General features: G+C 33.4%; 1 protein-coding gene across 3 annotated transcripts in view; it reads right to left on the reverse strand.

Moving 5' to 3' along the window:
• LOC136038229 (uncharacterized) overlaps positions 1–16,376 on the reverse strand; it is a 41,509-nt gene continuing 25,133 nt past the window's right edge. For 2 of the 3 annotated variants that reach the window (XM_065721327.1, XM_065721326.1), the window contains exons 2-6: positions 13,669–13,869; positions 11,297–11,576; positions 8,894–9,122; positions 3,331–4,660; positions 1–913 (exon numbers count right to left, since the gene is read on the reverse strand). In XM_065721327.1, the coding sequence (XP_065577399.1) occupies positions 738–913; positions 3,331–4,660; positions 8,894–9,122; positions 11,297–11,576; positions 13,669–13,869 (2,216 nt within the window). In that variant the 3' untranslated portion in view covers positions 1–737. The remainder of the gene's footprint in view (positions 914–3,330; positions 4,661–8,893; positions 9,123–11,296; positions 11,577–13,668; positions 13,870–16,376) is intronic. The other variant, XM_065721328.1, reaches the window with a different exon arrangement.

Here is a 16,376-nt window from a genome sequence, read left to right on the forward strand (position 1 = left end):
TAGCGAATAAAGATTTAATGTTTTCATAATAAACTTATTGTACAGCAAACGGAAATATAAAATAAATTAAATAATTAACAAAGTGCAACAGTCATCTCATTCAAACTGACGCGGTTGTTTCAACTCAAGTTTCAGAATAAGCATAAAAACACTGACATCCGGTGTCGTCTCAATTCCGTTAGAATTTATATATAATGATTTATGGAACCCTTAGACACTGCCAGGGTGGGCTCCACCAGTTATAGTTGAATGTGGTTATTCAATTGTGTGAAAATTAGCCCAATTGGGTGAACAGTTGATTAGAAATTAATTCAACGAAAAACAAAGTGGTAAAACAATCCCATTTGGCTAATTTGGGGTGATAATTTTCCCTACTTGGGTCTTATTATCTAAGAGAATTTGGCAACCAGTTTCTCATATTACCTTTGCCAAGTAAGCAGGTGGCACGTATATTTGATTTCTAGACGTTCTGCAGTATGAAAATGCTGACATCCGGCACAGGATAAATTTCCTTAGGATTTGCTAATTGTTAAATAATCAACTCTCAGACAACGTTGTCAAAAGTGAGTTTGGCTATTAAAATGTTTAAAAATTGGCCCAATTTTGTAAACAATTAATTAAAAATCAGCTGAATCACAAAACAAATTGACAGACTTGGTCCCATTTGGATAATTTTGGGCTAATGAGTTTAGACCATTTGGTTTTGTAAAATCCTAGAAAATCTGGCAACCCTTCTCTTAGATTACTTTCGCCAAGTAGGCAGATGGAGCGTATCCTTGATTCCTAGACGTTTTGCAGAACCACGAGTCTCCATTATTTTTATTTAGAACTTGAACAGTTTCACCTTTTCGTAGGTTCATTTCCTTTTCTGAGGTGGCAATGTAGGCCCACCGGGCTATGTAGATCTCCGGCTCTGAAAAATTCATCCATTTTAAAATACCACTTTTTATTTAAAAATACAGAGGAAAGAGATTCTTGTAAATTAGTCGTTCCTCCTAGGAAATATCTTTAGAACACAAGAAAAAAGGTCATAAGGCTTAATTTAGGTATCATTTTCTCAGGCCACACTGCCCGTCTATGACGAACAAATAAACGTGTAAATGGGGATAAATCCATTTATTTAGACAGCAAAAATAGGTACAGAAGTCTAAATATTTCCATCACATATACAGTGATCGTCACCAGTAGAAATACTGATGATGATCGCTGTATATGTGATAAAAAAATTAGACTTTTGTACATGTTTTCGCTGTCTAAATAAATGGATTTATCCCCGTTTGAACCTTTATTTGTAAGGCTTAATTGAATGGCAAATATCAATAGTATGACACAAATTGTCCAAACCAAATCACGTTCCCTACATAAGCAGGTTTAGTATTAATTTGAAGTTCTTTGTAATTTTAGTAATTTAAATTTACTGATTGAAGCTACTGTATTACGTGGGCAGTGATAGCTAATATTATGTTGTGCACAAAAATAAATGTTAGTAACAGCGTCTAGATGTTTTGAAAACGTAACCAGTTGAAAGAGCTAGGCTAATTACAATATATGAAACATCCAATTCAAACCCTGATTTTTGCAAGGAACGTGTTTTGATTTTTGACGGCTAAGCATTGGAAAAAAACAGTTTTTTCAAAAAAATGTTTAGAATGGAAAGTGACACTAAGAGAATATAATATACTAAATTAGATAATTTCGTATTTATAGTAATAATTATAACACCTTATATATTTATAAAACCTTATGTTATTTTATATATTATATATATATATATATATATATATATATATATATATATATATATATATATATATATATATATATATATATATATATATATATATATATATATATATATATATATATATATATATATATATATATATATATATATATATATATATATATTATATTATATTATATTATATATTATATATTATTATATTATATATATATTATATATTTATATAATACCTTATATTATATATATATATATATATATATATATATATATATATATATATATATATATATATATATATATATATATATATATATATATATATAATGATTAATAATACCTTAATATATTTCTTGAAATGATATATATGAAGCACCTTTGAACTTGTTATGGGCCCAGATTAATAACAAGTGTCTTAAGGTGCACATTACACTATCTTAAGGTTTTCAAATTATTTTTTCTTTATTACCAATTTAAGATGTCTTAACATCCTGACATGTTCTATTGAATCATTAAAAATATATATCTATATATAAAATTGAATGTGTTTTTGTGACCTGTATGCATTACTGCAGTGTTCATCCCATCGCCCAGAAACTTTAAGAATTTGTTGATTACACTCGCAAGGTCTTTGGTATAGCCCCCCCCCCCACACATACAAGGCCCTATTAATTTTTTGAATACTTTTTGTGCTGACTGAACTTTGAGACACTTGAACACAAATATTTGACATGTGCTTTCGTTCGCATTATTTACATTTTTCGGATATTGGTTATACAACAACAGCGGACGGGTTAGTTTATAATACTAACCTAATTTTTCCAAGATATTTAAATTTAAAATCAATTGTGGGGGAATTTCACGGGGGAATCTCCTGAGAAAAATTTTTTGGAGAGAAATTTTCCGTAAAATACTACATATGAAGCAACTTCGAGCTTTTCGATAGGGTAGCTCATTGAAAAAAAGGCTTCTAGATGAGGTAGTCTTAAACACAATTTTGAAGCATTTAATATGCCAAGATGTTCTATTGAATTAACTTTTTCACATATTTCTTGCATAGAATGGGACATATGAAGCACCCTTGAAACTGTTGCTGGTGCAGATAAATAAAAAAAAGTCTTAAGATGTATATTATGTATATCTAAAAATTTACAGTGTATTTTCTTTTACATACCAATTTGAGATGGCTGAATATACCAATATGCTCTATTGAATAAACATACATACATGTCTTCCACAAAATAATACAAATAAAGGAACCTCCTTTATTAAAATGTTCCTAATTAAAATGTCTTAAACGTCAATTAAAGATGTCTTAACATATCCATATGTTCTAGCAAACCAGTACACATACATATCTTCCATAATGACGCATGTGAGGCAATCTCGATCTTTTCATTGGTACAACTCATTAAAGAAAATTTAACATTTGGAGTAGCCTTGAACACTCAAAAACACTGAAAGTTCACTCAAAATTTTTAAGAGTGCAGGTTAGTAAAAAAGTGTCTTAAAGTGCATATTATGGTATCTTAAGGTTTCTAGAATAAGTTGTCTTAAACATCATTCGAAAGCAAAGCGACTTAACTTACCGGTATGTTCTATTGAATCAATATCTTCGTATATATCTTCCATAGAATGAGGTGACGACTTTAATGGAGGATTGACTGCATCTTCGTCCTTCTTAAAATTTGGAGCTGGGGGTCTTGGAGGAACGACTTTCGTGGGAGTAGCGGGAGCTGACTTCGACTTATCACTGTCATCGTTAATGCTACCCAAAAATTGAAGGTCTAATTTCAGTTTTGCTGGGTTCTTCTTCAGGTGATCTGTTTTTTGAAGGAAAACATTCCTGGCATTATGAAAGACTTCAGAAAGTGGACTAGATTTAGTAGTGGAGGAAGGTTTTGGTGACTTATGGTAAGTTCTTTCTGTTGGAGAGACCGGCTCAACAATAGCTGGATAAGCCATAAATCGTCCCTCATTTGGCGCATCATATAGTAACTGCCCCATAAATTCTTTCTTATTTTTTCCTAAAATTGGGGTATCCGAATTTAGTTTCTTAAACTTCAGTTCAAGTTCGTCCTTAAATATTTTTGATCCATTTGTAAAAGAAAGCTGTCTTGTTACTTTGGACTTTTCACTTTCTAGTTTTGAGGTAGTCTCAATATAGTCTTTTCCGAAGGTTTGTATTCCCGGTGCTACTTTAGATTGCTGCTTAGGTTTATCGTATATATCCTCATCAAAAAGGCTTTTTGGAATATTATATAAAGGCTCTTTAATAATCTGACTCTTTTTAAGCATTTTATTTTTCAAGGTCAATGGAGGGGGCTCGTCTTTTTTTTCACTATTCAACTTACCACTAAGGGATATCGTACTAATTTTCATGTCACAAGGCCTGGGTGTATCATAAAGCTCCGATGGGTCAAACGAAATATCTGGTGCCTCGTAAATAAAATCATCAAATGAGTCATACATAGTACCACCAGATGACTTCCTAGATCTATCATGAGAAAGTGGGACATCATAAACATCTTCTTTTGCTTCCTTTATCGGTATATCATATATGTTTTCACTTGCAATGCTGCCTATATCATCATACAGATCGTTTGGAAGAGAAGGTAAATCACGTAATTCAATTAGAAAGGAATTTTGTTCATCAATTTGTTTTGTCGAAGCTCTTTCGTATTCATATTCCTTATTTCTCTTTGCATCACTTACAATATTGTAATTTTGCACATATATTTCGCAATTTGCAGTCTCGTTGTTTTTTTCGTCAAGAAAAGAAATGCCATTTTCGTATACGAAGCAGTCAGACGTTTCGTCTTCAGTCACCCCAATTAAGTTAATTGCAGTTATAGATTTTATACAATTTTCTAAAGAGCGAATCCAATCAACCAAATCGTTTTCAGTTTCTGTTCTGAACTGAAAAAGGAGAGAAGATATTAAAGCTGATCATACACATTTCGATCAAACATGGATCTTTTTCTATTCATCCAGCTGTCATGGATCATAATAGAGGTCAACTTAGGTACATGCGCACGCACTTATTTCGGGGGAGATAAAACTTTTATGTACAATGCGCCTAAGACCACTTCAGGAATTACGATTATGCTCAAAGTAAGGCTAAATGAAGACAAGTTTCAATCAGTTGAATTAACAGGTGGCAGGCTGTTGATTATGGAGAAAACATGAAAATTATAAGAAATCTGTGAACACGTCGAGATTTAAGAGGAAAGGGGGCACGGACACGAAGCTTGCCTGATTTCTAATCCAAAATAGAAAAACTCAAATACTACCCTATTTCAGTAAAGTGGTAAGGTTATTTCTGCTGGTGAAGCTTTAAGATTTTTTGGATGAAATTAATGAAATGGTGTCATCGTAGCTTAATAGTAGAGTAGTCTTCAAGGGCAGATCTAGAGAAAAATTCTGTGAGGGGGGAATGCTACAAGGGCGCCAATAAGCAAAATAAAGGGGTGTGGAAATGTGACAACGGCGCCAATATTTGAAAAAAATAACAAATTTACTTAAAAAAAGAGTGAAAAAACAAGGAATGAGTGCGCTAGGTAAAATCCTGGGAGGCCTGGCCCCCCACCCCTTGGATCCACAAGTGGTAGCAAGCATGTGAAGTGCTGTTGGCTGAAAGGCCCTTGTAAAAGAAAAAATTCTAATATTTGACAAATATATTTGCCATTTAACCGTTTAAACTGCCGTGTAATTGATAAATGAAAATTGGTGAATTAGCGTATGCTACTGATATTATAACTACTATAACTACTAACTGAAGTCATCACAGCCAACATAGCTGCCCAGGAAATCCCAAGAAGCCAACATAGCTGCGATTGCTTCATCCCATTCTGTTCTTAGCTTTACTGTTTACTCCATCCCAAGGAAGTTTAATTTCCTTTAAAAAAAATTTTATGACCCCATCCGGTTTAATTCGAGGACATCGTGCTTTTTGTTTGGCGTCAGTTGAATTTCAAAAATGCCAATCAAACAGTTCGTCGTAACGAACTGTAAGTAAGGAGCGACGCGGCTCAATAGTAACCGAAACACTAAAAAACGGAATTTTGATACAAATAGCTACATAAAAAAAGAATTGGATTTTTATGCTGATTTTAAATATATAAGTTTCATCCAGTTTAGTCCAACCCATCAAAAGTTACGAGCCTGAGATAATTTGCCTTATTTTCAAAAAAAGGGGGAAATACCCCCTGAAAGTCATAGAACCTTAATGAAAATCACATCATCAGATTCAGTGTATCAGAAAACCCTGATATAGATGTTTCAAGCTCCTATCTACAAAATGTGGAATTTTGTATTTTTGTCAGAAGAAAAATCACGGGTGTGTTTTTTTTCCCAGGGGTGATCGTAACAGGCTTGTGGTCCTAGAATGTCGCGAGAAGGCTCATGCAAACAGACATTAAAAGCTCTAGTGCCCTTTTTAAGTGACCAAAAAATTGTAGGGCAACTAAGCAACGCCTATTATGTCATTTAGGACGACTTAATCCCCCAAAGTCTCCAGGGGAAGAGCAGCAAGTCATTAACTTTGCCGATTGTTTATATTTAGTATTGGCTATTGGAAAGTATAAAGACATTCTCGAAGAGAGGGAAGGGGGGTTATTTTTTCTGGTGGGGAGGGGGGAGTCAAGGAGAGAAGGTCGCGTGCGAGAATCTTTCCACTGAAAGAATTTTTCATAGGGGAAGAGAATTTCCCTCCATTATTAAAAAAAAAAAAACAATAAAAGTAACTGAAAGTGAGGAACAAGATTAAAACTTAAAACGAACAGAAATTATTACGTATATGAGGGGGTTCACCCCCTCTTCAGTATTTCACTCTTTACGCTAGAGTATTTTTAGTAATTTCAATAAAGCTGTTTATTCTAATTAAACGGCTTTTGGCATTCAGGGGGCATTCTTAAAGAATTGGAACGAAATTCAAGCTTTAGCGTAAAGAGCGAGGTATTGACGAGGGGGCGAACCCCCCTCATATTGCCAATATAAGGGAGTTTCTTCCTCTCGTCAGTACCTCGCTCTTTACGCTAAAATTAGAATTTTGTTAAATAATGGCCGATATAAGTAATAATTGGTTTGTGTTATTTTTCGGGCAGTTTTAGCATTTAATATTATCTTAAGCAGCCTCTTAACTATAATTTTTGTGACAATAAACCAAAGATATTGTGTGTTTTCGGCTTGTGGTTATTATTAAACATGAAAAAGGGGTTTTTTCAAACCGAAAGTAAAGAACAGCATAAGAACTTAAAACGAACGGAAATTTTTACGTATATGACGGGTTGCCCCTTTCTCACTACCTCACTATTTAATGACCATCAAATCAATAAATTTTACAATGTAATTTTAACTCTCCAAGAAATTAAAGCGAGCTCTGTTTTCAGTAAAGCACAGAAAAGTACAAATATAGGTAAATATCACGAGACAGTTTATTTTAAACAGTTTTCCACGTTTATGTTGCATAAATAGCCAAACAGTTATTTCTGTTCGTTCAAGTTTAAACTTTGATCTCTTACTTTCATCAAACTTTTTTGAAAATTACTGTTTTAAGAATGAAAATATGCTTCTGAAGGAAATATACCATTCGTGAATCGAGGGAGTGAAACTGCCATTCGTGCAGACAAACATCTTCAAAGAAAATCTTTCTAAGTTCAAGTCCTAAACAGGTTAGGACTTAACAATTATAGTATTATAGGTTAGGTCCTAAATTTCAAAAGGTAACAGAAGAACTGAGTTTCAAAGATTTCAGGATGTAATTGAAAAAAAATAGAAACAACAATTAAATAAAATAATAAAGACAAAAAAGACTCGTAACTGATTCTAAACCAAAAAGATAGAGTTAGCTAATTATTTTCAGGAGATGATTATTGTTTGGAATCAAATATACTACACAGGAACGTTCACATAATTTTTCTTTTTGGGAGAGGCAACATTTTGGGAAGGTTTAGGCTTTTATAAAACACAAAAACAACAAACTATTAGAAACATTTAGGAATTGACTTTGGAATTCCGTACCAATTCACTTTTTAAATATTCAGTGCCAATTCTTTACACTCCAAATAAGTTTCCGATGTATTTAAATTCCAATGAATCTCAGTTGCCGATTCCTCGGATGGATCCACTGGTTACATTTGCTACTACTCCTTCTGCAAACATCTCAACTAAGCACCTAGTCGCTTGACGACAACTTAGCTATGCACATTTCTCGTTCACTCCAATGTGATCAAAAATTCCATTTTTACTACTTCCCATGAAGTGCCTAATTTCCATTAAATTTTTTTTTACAACTTTTATTCAACAATTTTTACAACTTTTATTTTTTTTTTACTTTTTTATTCGATGATATTCAGTTTTATAAAACAGTTTTGAAACCAAAATGAATTATCAAGTGAAAGTTAATACAAACATAAATTCCCTTAAATGACAGTAGGCCTAAAGGGACGTCAATTGGAGTTGGAAGGATTTTGTCGCCATAGATCCCCTCTTAGATTTTGAGAAATGCTTTTTAGTGGTATCTTTATTGGGAAACGTCTTTTTTTTGTATTTTAGTTTTAAAAATTGGGAAAACGAAAAATTCCTCCCCTTTCTATATTTCTGTGGATTGACACCGCTATCACTCCCGTCTATACCCTCAAAAGACCAGAACGTCGTTTCCGCTTTACTGAAAACTATGCACGTATTTTGAACATTGTGTTGATTCTTTACCAAAACAAGAATAAAATACGATCATAATCAAGGTTGCAGGAAACAAGGTTTTACTTTATGATTGTAAAAAAAACTGTCAAAAGCATTTTAAGGTTATAGATCTAAGCCTTTAGGGTTAAGACAGCTAAATATAATTATGGAGCAGAAACATACTGCACAAAAAATGTTCATCTTGTGATAGGCATAAAAGTAAAAACAAAAAAACAAACCTTATATGTTTGTTTGCCTGCACCAACAATCACAAACTCATAGTTTGTGACTCAACATACTGCACAAAAAATGTTCATCTTGTGATAGGCATAAAAGTAAAAACAAAAAAACAAACCTTATATGTTTGTTTGCCTGCACCAACAATCACAAACTCATAGTTTGTGACTCAACATACTGCACAAAAAATGTTCATCTTGTGATAGGCATACAAGTAAAAACAAAAAAACAAACCTTATATGTTTGTTTGCCTGCACCAACAATCACAAACTCATAGTTCTTCTTCTTCTTTGAAACGCTGGCAGCTCGCACTTCGTAAGACTCAAGAGAGATGGATAGCTTCGGAGGCCCAGTTTTAGTTTGACAATAAAGCAGTAGTTTATTATCACAAAGAATTCCTGCAAAAGTCTTCCACCCTGGAACAATGCCAACTTTACGTTTAAGTGCAGCCGCAAATACGCATCTAGAATTACAAACATTAGAGACAATAACACATTAGGAGGAGGAGTAGAGATTTCTGATTTGTCATTATATTTAGAAACAAACCAATTTTATATAGAAAACAGTCAGTCAGTAATCCTATCCACAAACAGCTTATGGTATAAACTGACATTATATTGACTGCATTTAAAAAAAAGTATTTATTAGATGCTTTCCAGAGGAATTGTCTATAGATTGTTTTGGGCACCAGTCTGCCCGACTGTATTTCGAACAGTAAGTAGTGCGAAAGATATGGATCTATTCCGCTTCCTAGAGCTGTAATGAGAGAAATGTTGACATGGGTAGGACACATTCTACAGATGAACGATGACAGATTGTTAAAGACCGTCCTTTTTAGCCAACCATCTAGGGTCAACCGAAAAGCAGGGAATCCCCGAATTGGCTGGGAGGAGGTCGTAAGGAAGGATTTAATGCAAATTTAAACTTCTTGAGAGGGAGTAAAGAGGGTGGTTTAAAAAAATTGGGATGGAGGAGCAGTGAGCGTAGCTGTGTTGGCCTCAGACAGCTTTTTGCTGCTGTGAAATGTTAGTAGTAGTGATAGTAGCATCTTTTTTCCGCTGCATCAAGCTAGAGGGCAAAGTGATTGAATTAACAATTATTATTTGGTTTGCAAGACAAGACGTTCCCCCTTTTTCTTCTCGTTATTTATAAATTTATTACTATCTATTTATTATTACATTATTATTATTATTATTATTATTATTATTATTATTATTATTATTATTATTACTATTACTATTATTATTACTATTATTATTATTATTATTATTATTATTATTATTATTATTATTTATTTACTGTTATTTATTTATTAATCATTAAATATGTACTTATTATTTAGTAATTATTTATATATTTTTAGTACTTAAATATTTATTTGTTAGGAATGTAATGAGACGTTACTTCAGTTTTTAATTTTTTATAACTTCAGTCATAATATATCCGTAAGGTTTAAAAAGAGATTGGATAAAAATGATTAAAATGATGCAGTTTAATTGTTGCTGTATTGTAGCTAGTTACTCTTTGCTGCCATGAACTCTAAAAATGTAAAAAAAAATTGGACTGTGTGATTACTGTGCATTTTATCATTATTGCATGCATTTTTGAAATTCAGTTATAGTTCTTTCTTTTAGTTTTAAGCTATATTTTACTTTGTTTTTTAAATATGTTTGTCCAGTTAAAATATTTTAACAAGGCCAGTGAATCCTCATAAGACATAGCAAGCTGATGCAGCCTAACACCAGAACCAAAAACGTATAAACAATAGAAGTTACAAAACAAATATCCTGCACTAATTTCAAAATGATAGTTTTGGTGCTAAAGCCAGTTCATTTCTTGGCTTCATATTGTTGTTTTATTTTTGGTATTCTTGTATTATGAATAAAAATAATAATTTATTTCTTACCCACAAAAACACTATAAAAGTATTAAAATGTGGAGTAAAAACAATGAAATACACACAAAAAATGCAAAACATATAAAAAACGAAAAATAATGACTCTAGGATTTTTTTTTACGTTAAATAAACACAAAAAGTTGAATAAACACACACACACACACACACACACACACACACACAAAAAAAAAAAAACGAACCATAGAGAAATAAAAAAACAACATTAAATACAAACATGAAATGAAATTCACAAAATAAAGAAAATAGAAAAAAAAAGGTCAACCAACGAAAGATTACTATTTTCTTCCGCAGAGAAATGTGGACAAGAACTAATTTAGCTAGTCCACAGTTTTTAAAGGGGGGGGGGCTGAGGTTAGACAAACAAAATGCGAAAAAAGACTAATAACATAAAAATGCAGGGAGTCATGGGTAAATGTGGTCATGATTTTTGTAGGGATCTCCGTAAGCTTCCCAGTGCAAATGCGTGATCCATTACTATATTAATTCTTTGAACCTCCAGCCCTAGACCCTTTGGCCCTGTGCCAAAAGAAGATTGCCCCTTCCGGCTTGTATTGGAAACGCAATCGTTAAATAAAACCCTTCCCTGATGAATATGCATCCAAGAGTAAGTCCAAAAGTATCTCTGTGATCGTTAGATTTAGGATCCTCAATCTTACAGAAATTATAACAATCTTCAAGATAAGAAAAAATAGAGGATAAAAAAAATCTTGAGTTCTTACCTACTCTCAGCTTCTTCATATGTTGGAAGTATTTCTCCATATCCCTGAATATGAATAGTGCTGGTGGAGCTTCGTATCGATGTGGCATCATCCTCTCGTCGGGTAATATTTGATTCACTTGAAGAACTCGAGTTCAAGCTCGTTCTCTTCAATTCTTGCACTTCTTCATTTGATAAGGATAGAGTTTCAGGACATTCTGAACTCTGGTTGGGAGCCAGGCACTTTTGTTCTGCCTCTTCTGTTTTATTCAAAAATACTCCGTTTCTGTGTTTATGACCAGCTGCAAAATAATGAGTCCTAAACTAGGTTCTGAATATGTTTAGGAATTTATAAACATATCCTAAACTGCAGGGGTGAAGCAAGAAAAGTATAATGGGGAGGAAGTTCGGGATTAATTATTATTAGGGTGGACAGAGACAACCTACTTGGGCCTAATGTCCGTACAACTATGTCTTTGCTCAACAGAAGTTTTATGCCATTTTGAGCAAACTTGAATTTTGCGTGTAATTTAAATCTTCAACAAATTGGGAAGGGTAGTTTTTAGGTACAACAGATTTTAGGTTAACGATAAAAAATTTGCAAAACGTAACAAAATTCTTTCAAGAAAACATGGGTCGCTCCTTATGATAAGCTTCCACTCGGTGGAAAACAAGCGGCGGGTGACAGAATACATTAGACTTTTATAATTTAGGCTTGCACATTAGGGGGGGGGGGGGGTAAAGTCTTTGGACAGCGTGAAGTTAGAAAACAATTGTTACTTCATAATATGCAGAATAATTGTAGCTAACACATTTTGCATGCGGACCGCATGCCCCCAATGTGCGCATGCCCCATCCAATCTCAAAATTTTGATCCGGTGATTTCGGAAAAAATGAGCGTGGGAGGGGGCCCAGTTGCTCTCCAATTGTTTGGTCACTTAAAAAGGGCATGCGAACTTTTAATTGTCGCTCAAATGAGTCCTCTCGTGATATTCTAGTGCCACTGGGTCGATACGATCACCACTGAAAAAAAACGTGATCTCTCTCCTGGCATAAAATTCCACATTTTTGCAGATAGGAGCTTGAAACCTCTGTAATAGGGTTCTCTGATACGCTGAATCTGATGGTGTGATTTTCATTAAGATTCTATAACTTTCAGGGTGTTTTTCTCTTTTTTTCCAAAAAAGGGCAACTTCTCTCGGGCTGTAACTACTAATGGGTGTAACTAAACTTGATGAAACTTATACATTCGAAATCAGCATAACAATCCATTCTTTTCATGTATCTAATAATATCAAAATTATTTTTTTTAGAGTTTTAGAGTAGAGTTTAGAGTAGAGTTTTTTTTTAGAGTAGGTTATTATTAAACCTGGTCAAAGAGTTTATCAAATACCATGTGCCGCGGCAATTATTATATGGTTAGAACCCACCAAAATTAAAAAAAAACACCTACAACAGCATCCAAGGCTTTCAATTCTAATAGTGTTCATAATTCTTCTCATTCTTCTTCAAGTGGCCATGTTTTTGAAAATCCCAGCCATGTAACCCTTTTTGAAAACATCTCCCTCATTGGTAATGGTTTAGGCATTTAAGAAGTTGTTCGTGAGGCAATAGAAATTGGAATTATGCTGAATAATAATACTTCTTTAAGTAAGAGTTTGGTGGAGTACTCGCCCAATTCTTTATGCACAAATTTAATTAAAAATGATGGAACAAATTATATTACAAAACCAATAGCCAATAGCTTATTTTACTTATAATATATATTATTTTACTATATTCATTTAAGGTTGAAAAGATTTTACTGTCTTAGATGAATTCCTTACCTGTTGTTGTCTCTGTGTTGACAAGTTGGGTTGGCGCCGCAATGAGTTGTTAATCATAGTAGAGGGAGGGGGGCTTAAATGAGACTGAGTTATTAAAAGTACTCATAACTTTTTTTTATGTTATTTTGTTTATACTTTTTTGCAGTATGACACGCCTGAGCATGTCAGAATAATTGTTATTTTATATTTTTATTCTGGCAGTTCTATTATCTCAAATCAACGAATTATCGTCATTTTAATGATGGAAAACTTCACTTTACCATTTGAATATATTTTTATATTATATATTGAATATACATACCATTGAATATATATTTTATTTTATATATTTGAATAAAAAAAATCAATAAGAAATTAAAATGATAAATATAGTCATATTTTTTATCGTTAGTCTTATTTGGGCCACTCCTTAGCAGTAATAAAAGTTTTTTATGTTTTTTTCACAGTTTTAAGTGCGAAAGTTGTCCTTTAGGAAAAGAATGAAGGAGACTTGCGGTAGCAATTTCATGTAAGGGCACCAGGCTAGGGTACGATCCACCTATCGAATGTACTAAAATAAAAAGCTTACATCGCAATATTGCTTCATCCCTTTGAGTGTTAGACGAGGTCGGGGTTGCTCTTGATTGTTCCTGTGGTATTGCATCCTCCTTAATTATTTTTCGTTTGTCAAGAGCCTTAGATACTTCAGCTGAAATTCTAAATTTTTCCTCTAATATATTTGCTGGGCAGAACACATTTTTTAGTGTCACTTCCAAAAAGTTCAAGATTTCTGAAAAATAAGTTTAGGTTAGGACCCATCACACTCAAGTTCTTGGTCTGACAGAACCGTTTTTTTTCTTGTAGTTTCTTTCAGCTTAGCGTGAAAGAGTGTATATACACTACATTGTAGGTATATTTTAATTAAATATTTTAGTTGGTATTTTGGTTAGTTAGAACAGAAACCATTTAATATAATGCATCCTGGTCGGCCTGATTTCTATTGTTCTCTGTTGTAGTTTCCATAATTTTGTTACTAAAGCATTTTATCTTCATTATACGTAGGTATATTTCATTAGGATTAACCTAAATTCACTTCTTGAGTGTGGTGAGTATAAGAGATAAGTAATGGAATATAATATGAATAAAATTCACTACAGCGTTGAAACATTCCATAAATTTATCTATAATGCACATGAATGTAAGCAAATATTTTTACTTTTGTTTAAAATAGTAATAATTTCTTATTAAAATTTGGTTTTATGTTTATGCTTGAAGCTGAAAGTTTATCTTTAAAAGATGATTCTTATACTATCAAACAGTTCGTGGTAACGAACTGTAGTAAGGAGCAACCCGGCTCAATAGTAACCAAAACTCTAAAAGATATAATTTTGATACCAATAGCTACATAAACAGAATCGCATTTTGATGCTGATTTCAAATATATAAGTTTCATCAAGTTTAGTCTTACCCATCAAAAGTTACGAGTCTGAGAAAATTTGCGTTATTTTAGAAAATAGGGGGAAACACCCCCTTAAAAGTCACAGAATCTTAACTAAAGTTACACCATCAGATTCAGCGTATCAGAGAACCCTACTGTAGAAGTTTCAAGCTCCTATCTACAAGTATATTAATTTTTTTTGGCCAGAAGGCCAAAGATACCCACGGATGCGTGATTTTTTGTTTTTTTTTTCCAGGGGTGATCGTATCGACCCAGTTGCCCTAGAATGTAGCGAGAGGGCTCATTCTAACGGAAATGAAAAGTTCTAGTGCCCTTTTTAGGTGACCAAAAAATTGGAGGGCACCTAGGCCCCCTCCAACGCTAATTATTTTCCCAAAGTCAACGGATCAAAATTTTGAGATAGCCATTTTGTTCAGCATACTCAAAAAACATGATAACTATGTCTTTGGGGCTCACTTACTCCCCAACAGTGGGAAAATAACGGAAATGAAAAGTTCTAGTGCCCTTTTTAAGAGACCAAAAAATTGGAGGGCACCTAGGCTCCCTCCCACGCTAATTATTTTCCCAAAATCAACGGATCAAAATTCTGAGATAGCCGTCTTATTCAGCGTCGTCAAAAAACCTTATAAGTATGTCTTTGGGGACGACTTACTCCCCCACAGTCCCCGTGGGAGGGGCTACAAGTTACAAACATTGACCAGTGCTTACATATAGTAAGTACCAGATTATTTGAAAGTGTAGAGGCGTTTTCAGGAGGATTTTTTGGTTGGGGGGAGGGGTTGAGAAGAGGGGAAATGCTGGGGGAACTTTACATCGAGGAATTTGTCATGGGGGAAGAAAATTTCCATGAAGGGAGCGCAAGATTTACTAGCATTATTTAAAAAAAACAATGAAAAAATAAATATGAAAAAGTTTTTTCAGCTGGAAGTAAGGAGCAGCATTAAAACTTAAAACGAACAGAAATTATTACCCATATGAGGGGATCACCTCCTCCTAATACCTCGCTCTTTACGCTAAAGTATTTTTAGTAATTTCAACTATTTATTCTACGGCTTTTGTGATTCGGGGGTCATTCTTAATGAATTGGGACAAAATTTAAGATTTAGTATAAAGAGCGAGGTACTGACAAGGGGGCGAACCCCCTCATATATGTAATAAAAACATGAGCAATACAAAAGTTCTTTACGTAAGCTAATTTATAAGTTACGTATATCTTTTACTAATAAAAAGATTCGTAAAAAATTAAAAGTTCTAGTTGCTTTTTTCATTAACCAAAAAATTGGAGGGCAACTAGGCTTCCTCCCCCGCCCATTCTCAAAATCATTCGATCAAAATTATGAGAAAGCCCTTTAGCCAAAAAAATTAATATGCAAATTTCGTTTTAATTATGACTCTGCGGAGAGCCAAAATCAAAACATGCATTGATTCAAAAACGTTCAGAAATTAAATATAAAAAAACAAGTTTTTCCAACTAAAAGTAAGGAGCTACATTAAAACTTAAAACGAACAGAAATTACTTCGTATATGAAAGGGGCTGCTTCCTCATCAACGCCCCGCTCTTTACGCTAAAGTTTTTTACTGTTTTAAAAAGAAGAGTTAAGAAAAAGAGTCAAACTCTTTCAGCAGATATTGTTCCTACAATATTCACGTTTACTTAAGGAAAAGCCATGACCAAGCCTGCACTCTGTTAAATATGGATATTGCATTGGTTTTTAGCTATTTCTTCGTTGATGTTGGCGATCATGTCAGCAGGCTCGTGCGGAAGAGGGCCTGCGATTTTGTTGCCCTTTGGTAGTGTGACAATTTATCACTTTTCATATTTCTCGTTTAACTTTCTT

This window comes from Artemia franciscana, chromosome 17 (assembly GCF_032884065.1).
Source record: "Artemia franciscana chromosome 17, ASM3288406v1, whole genome shotgun sequence".
In the NCBI taxonomy this organism is placed as follows: domain Eukaryota; kingdom Metazoa; phylum Arthropoda; class Branchiopoda; order Anostraca; family Artemiidae; genus Artemia; species Artemia franciscana.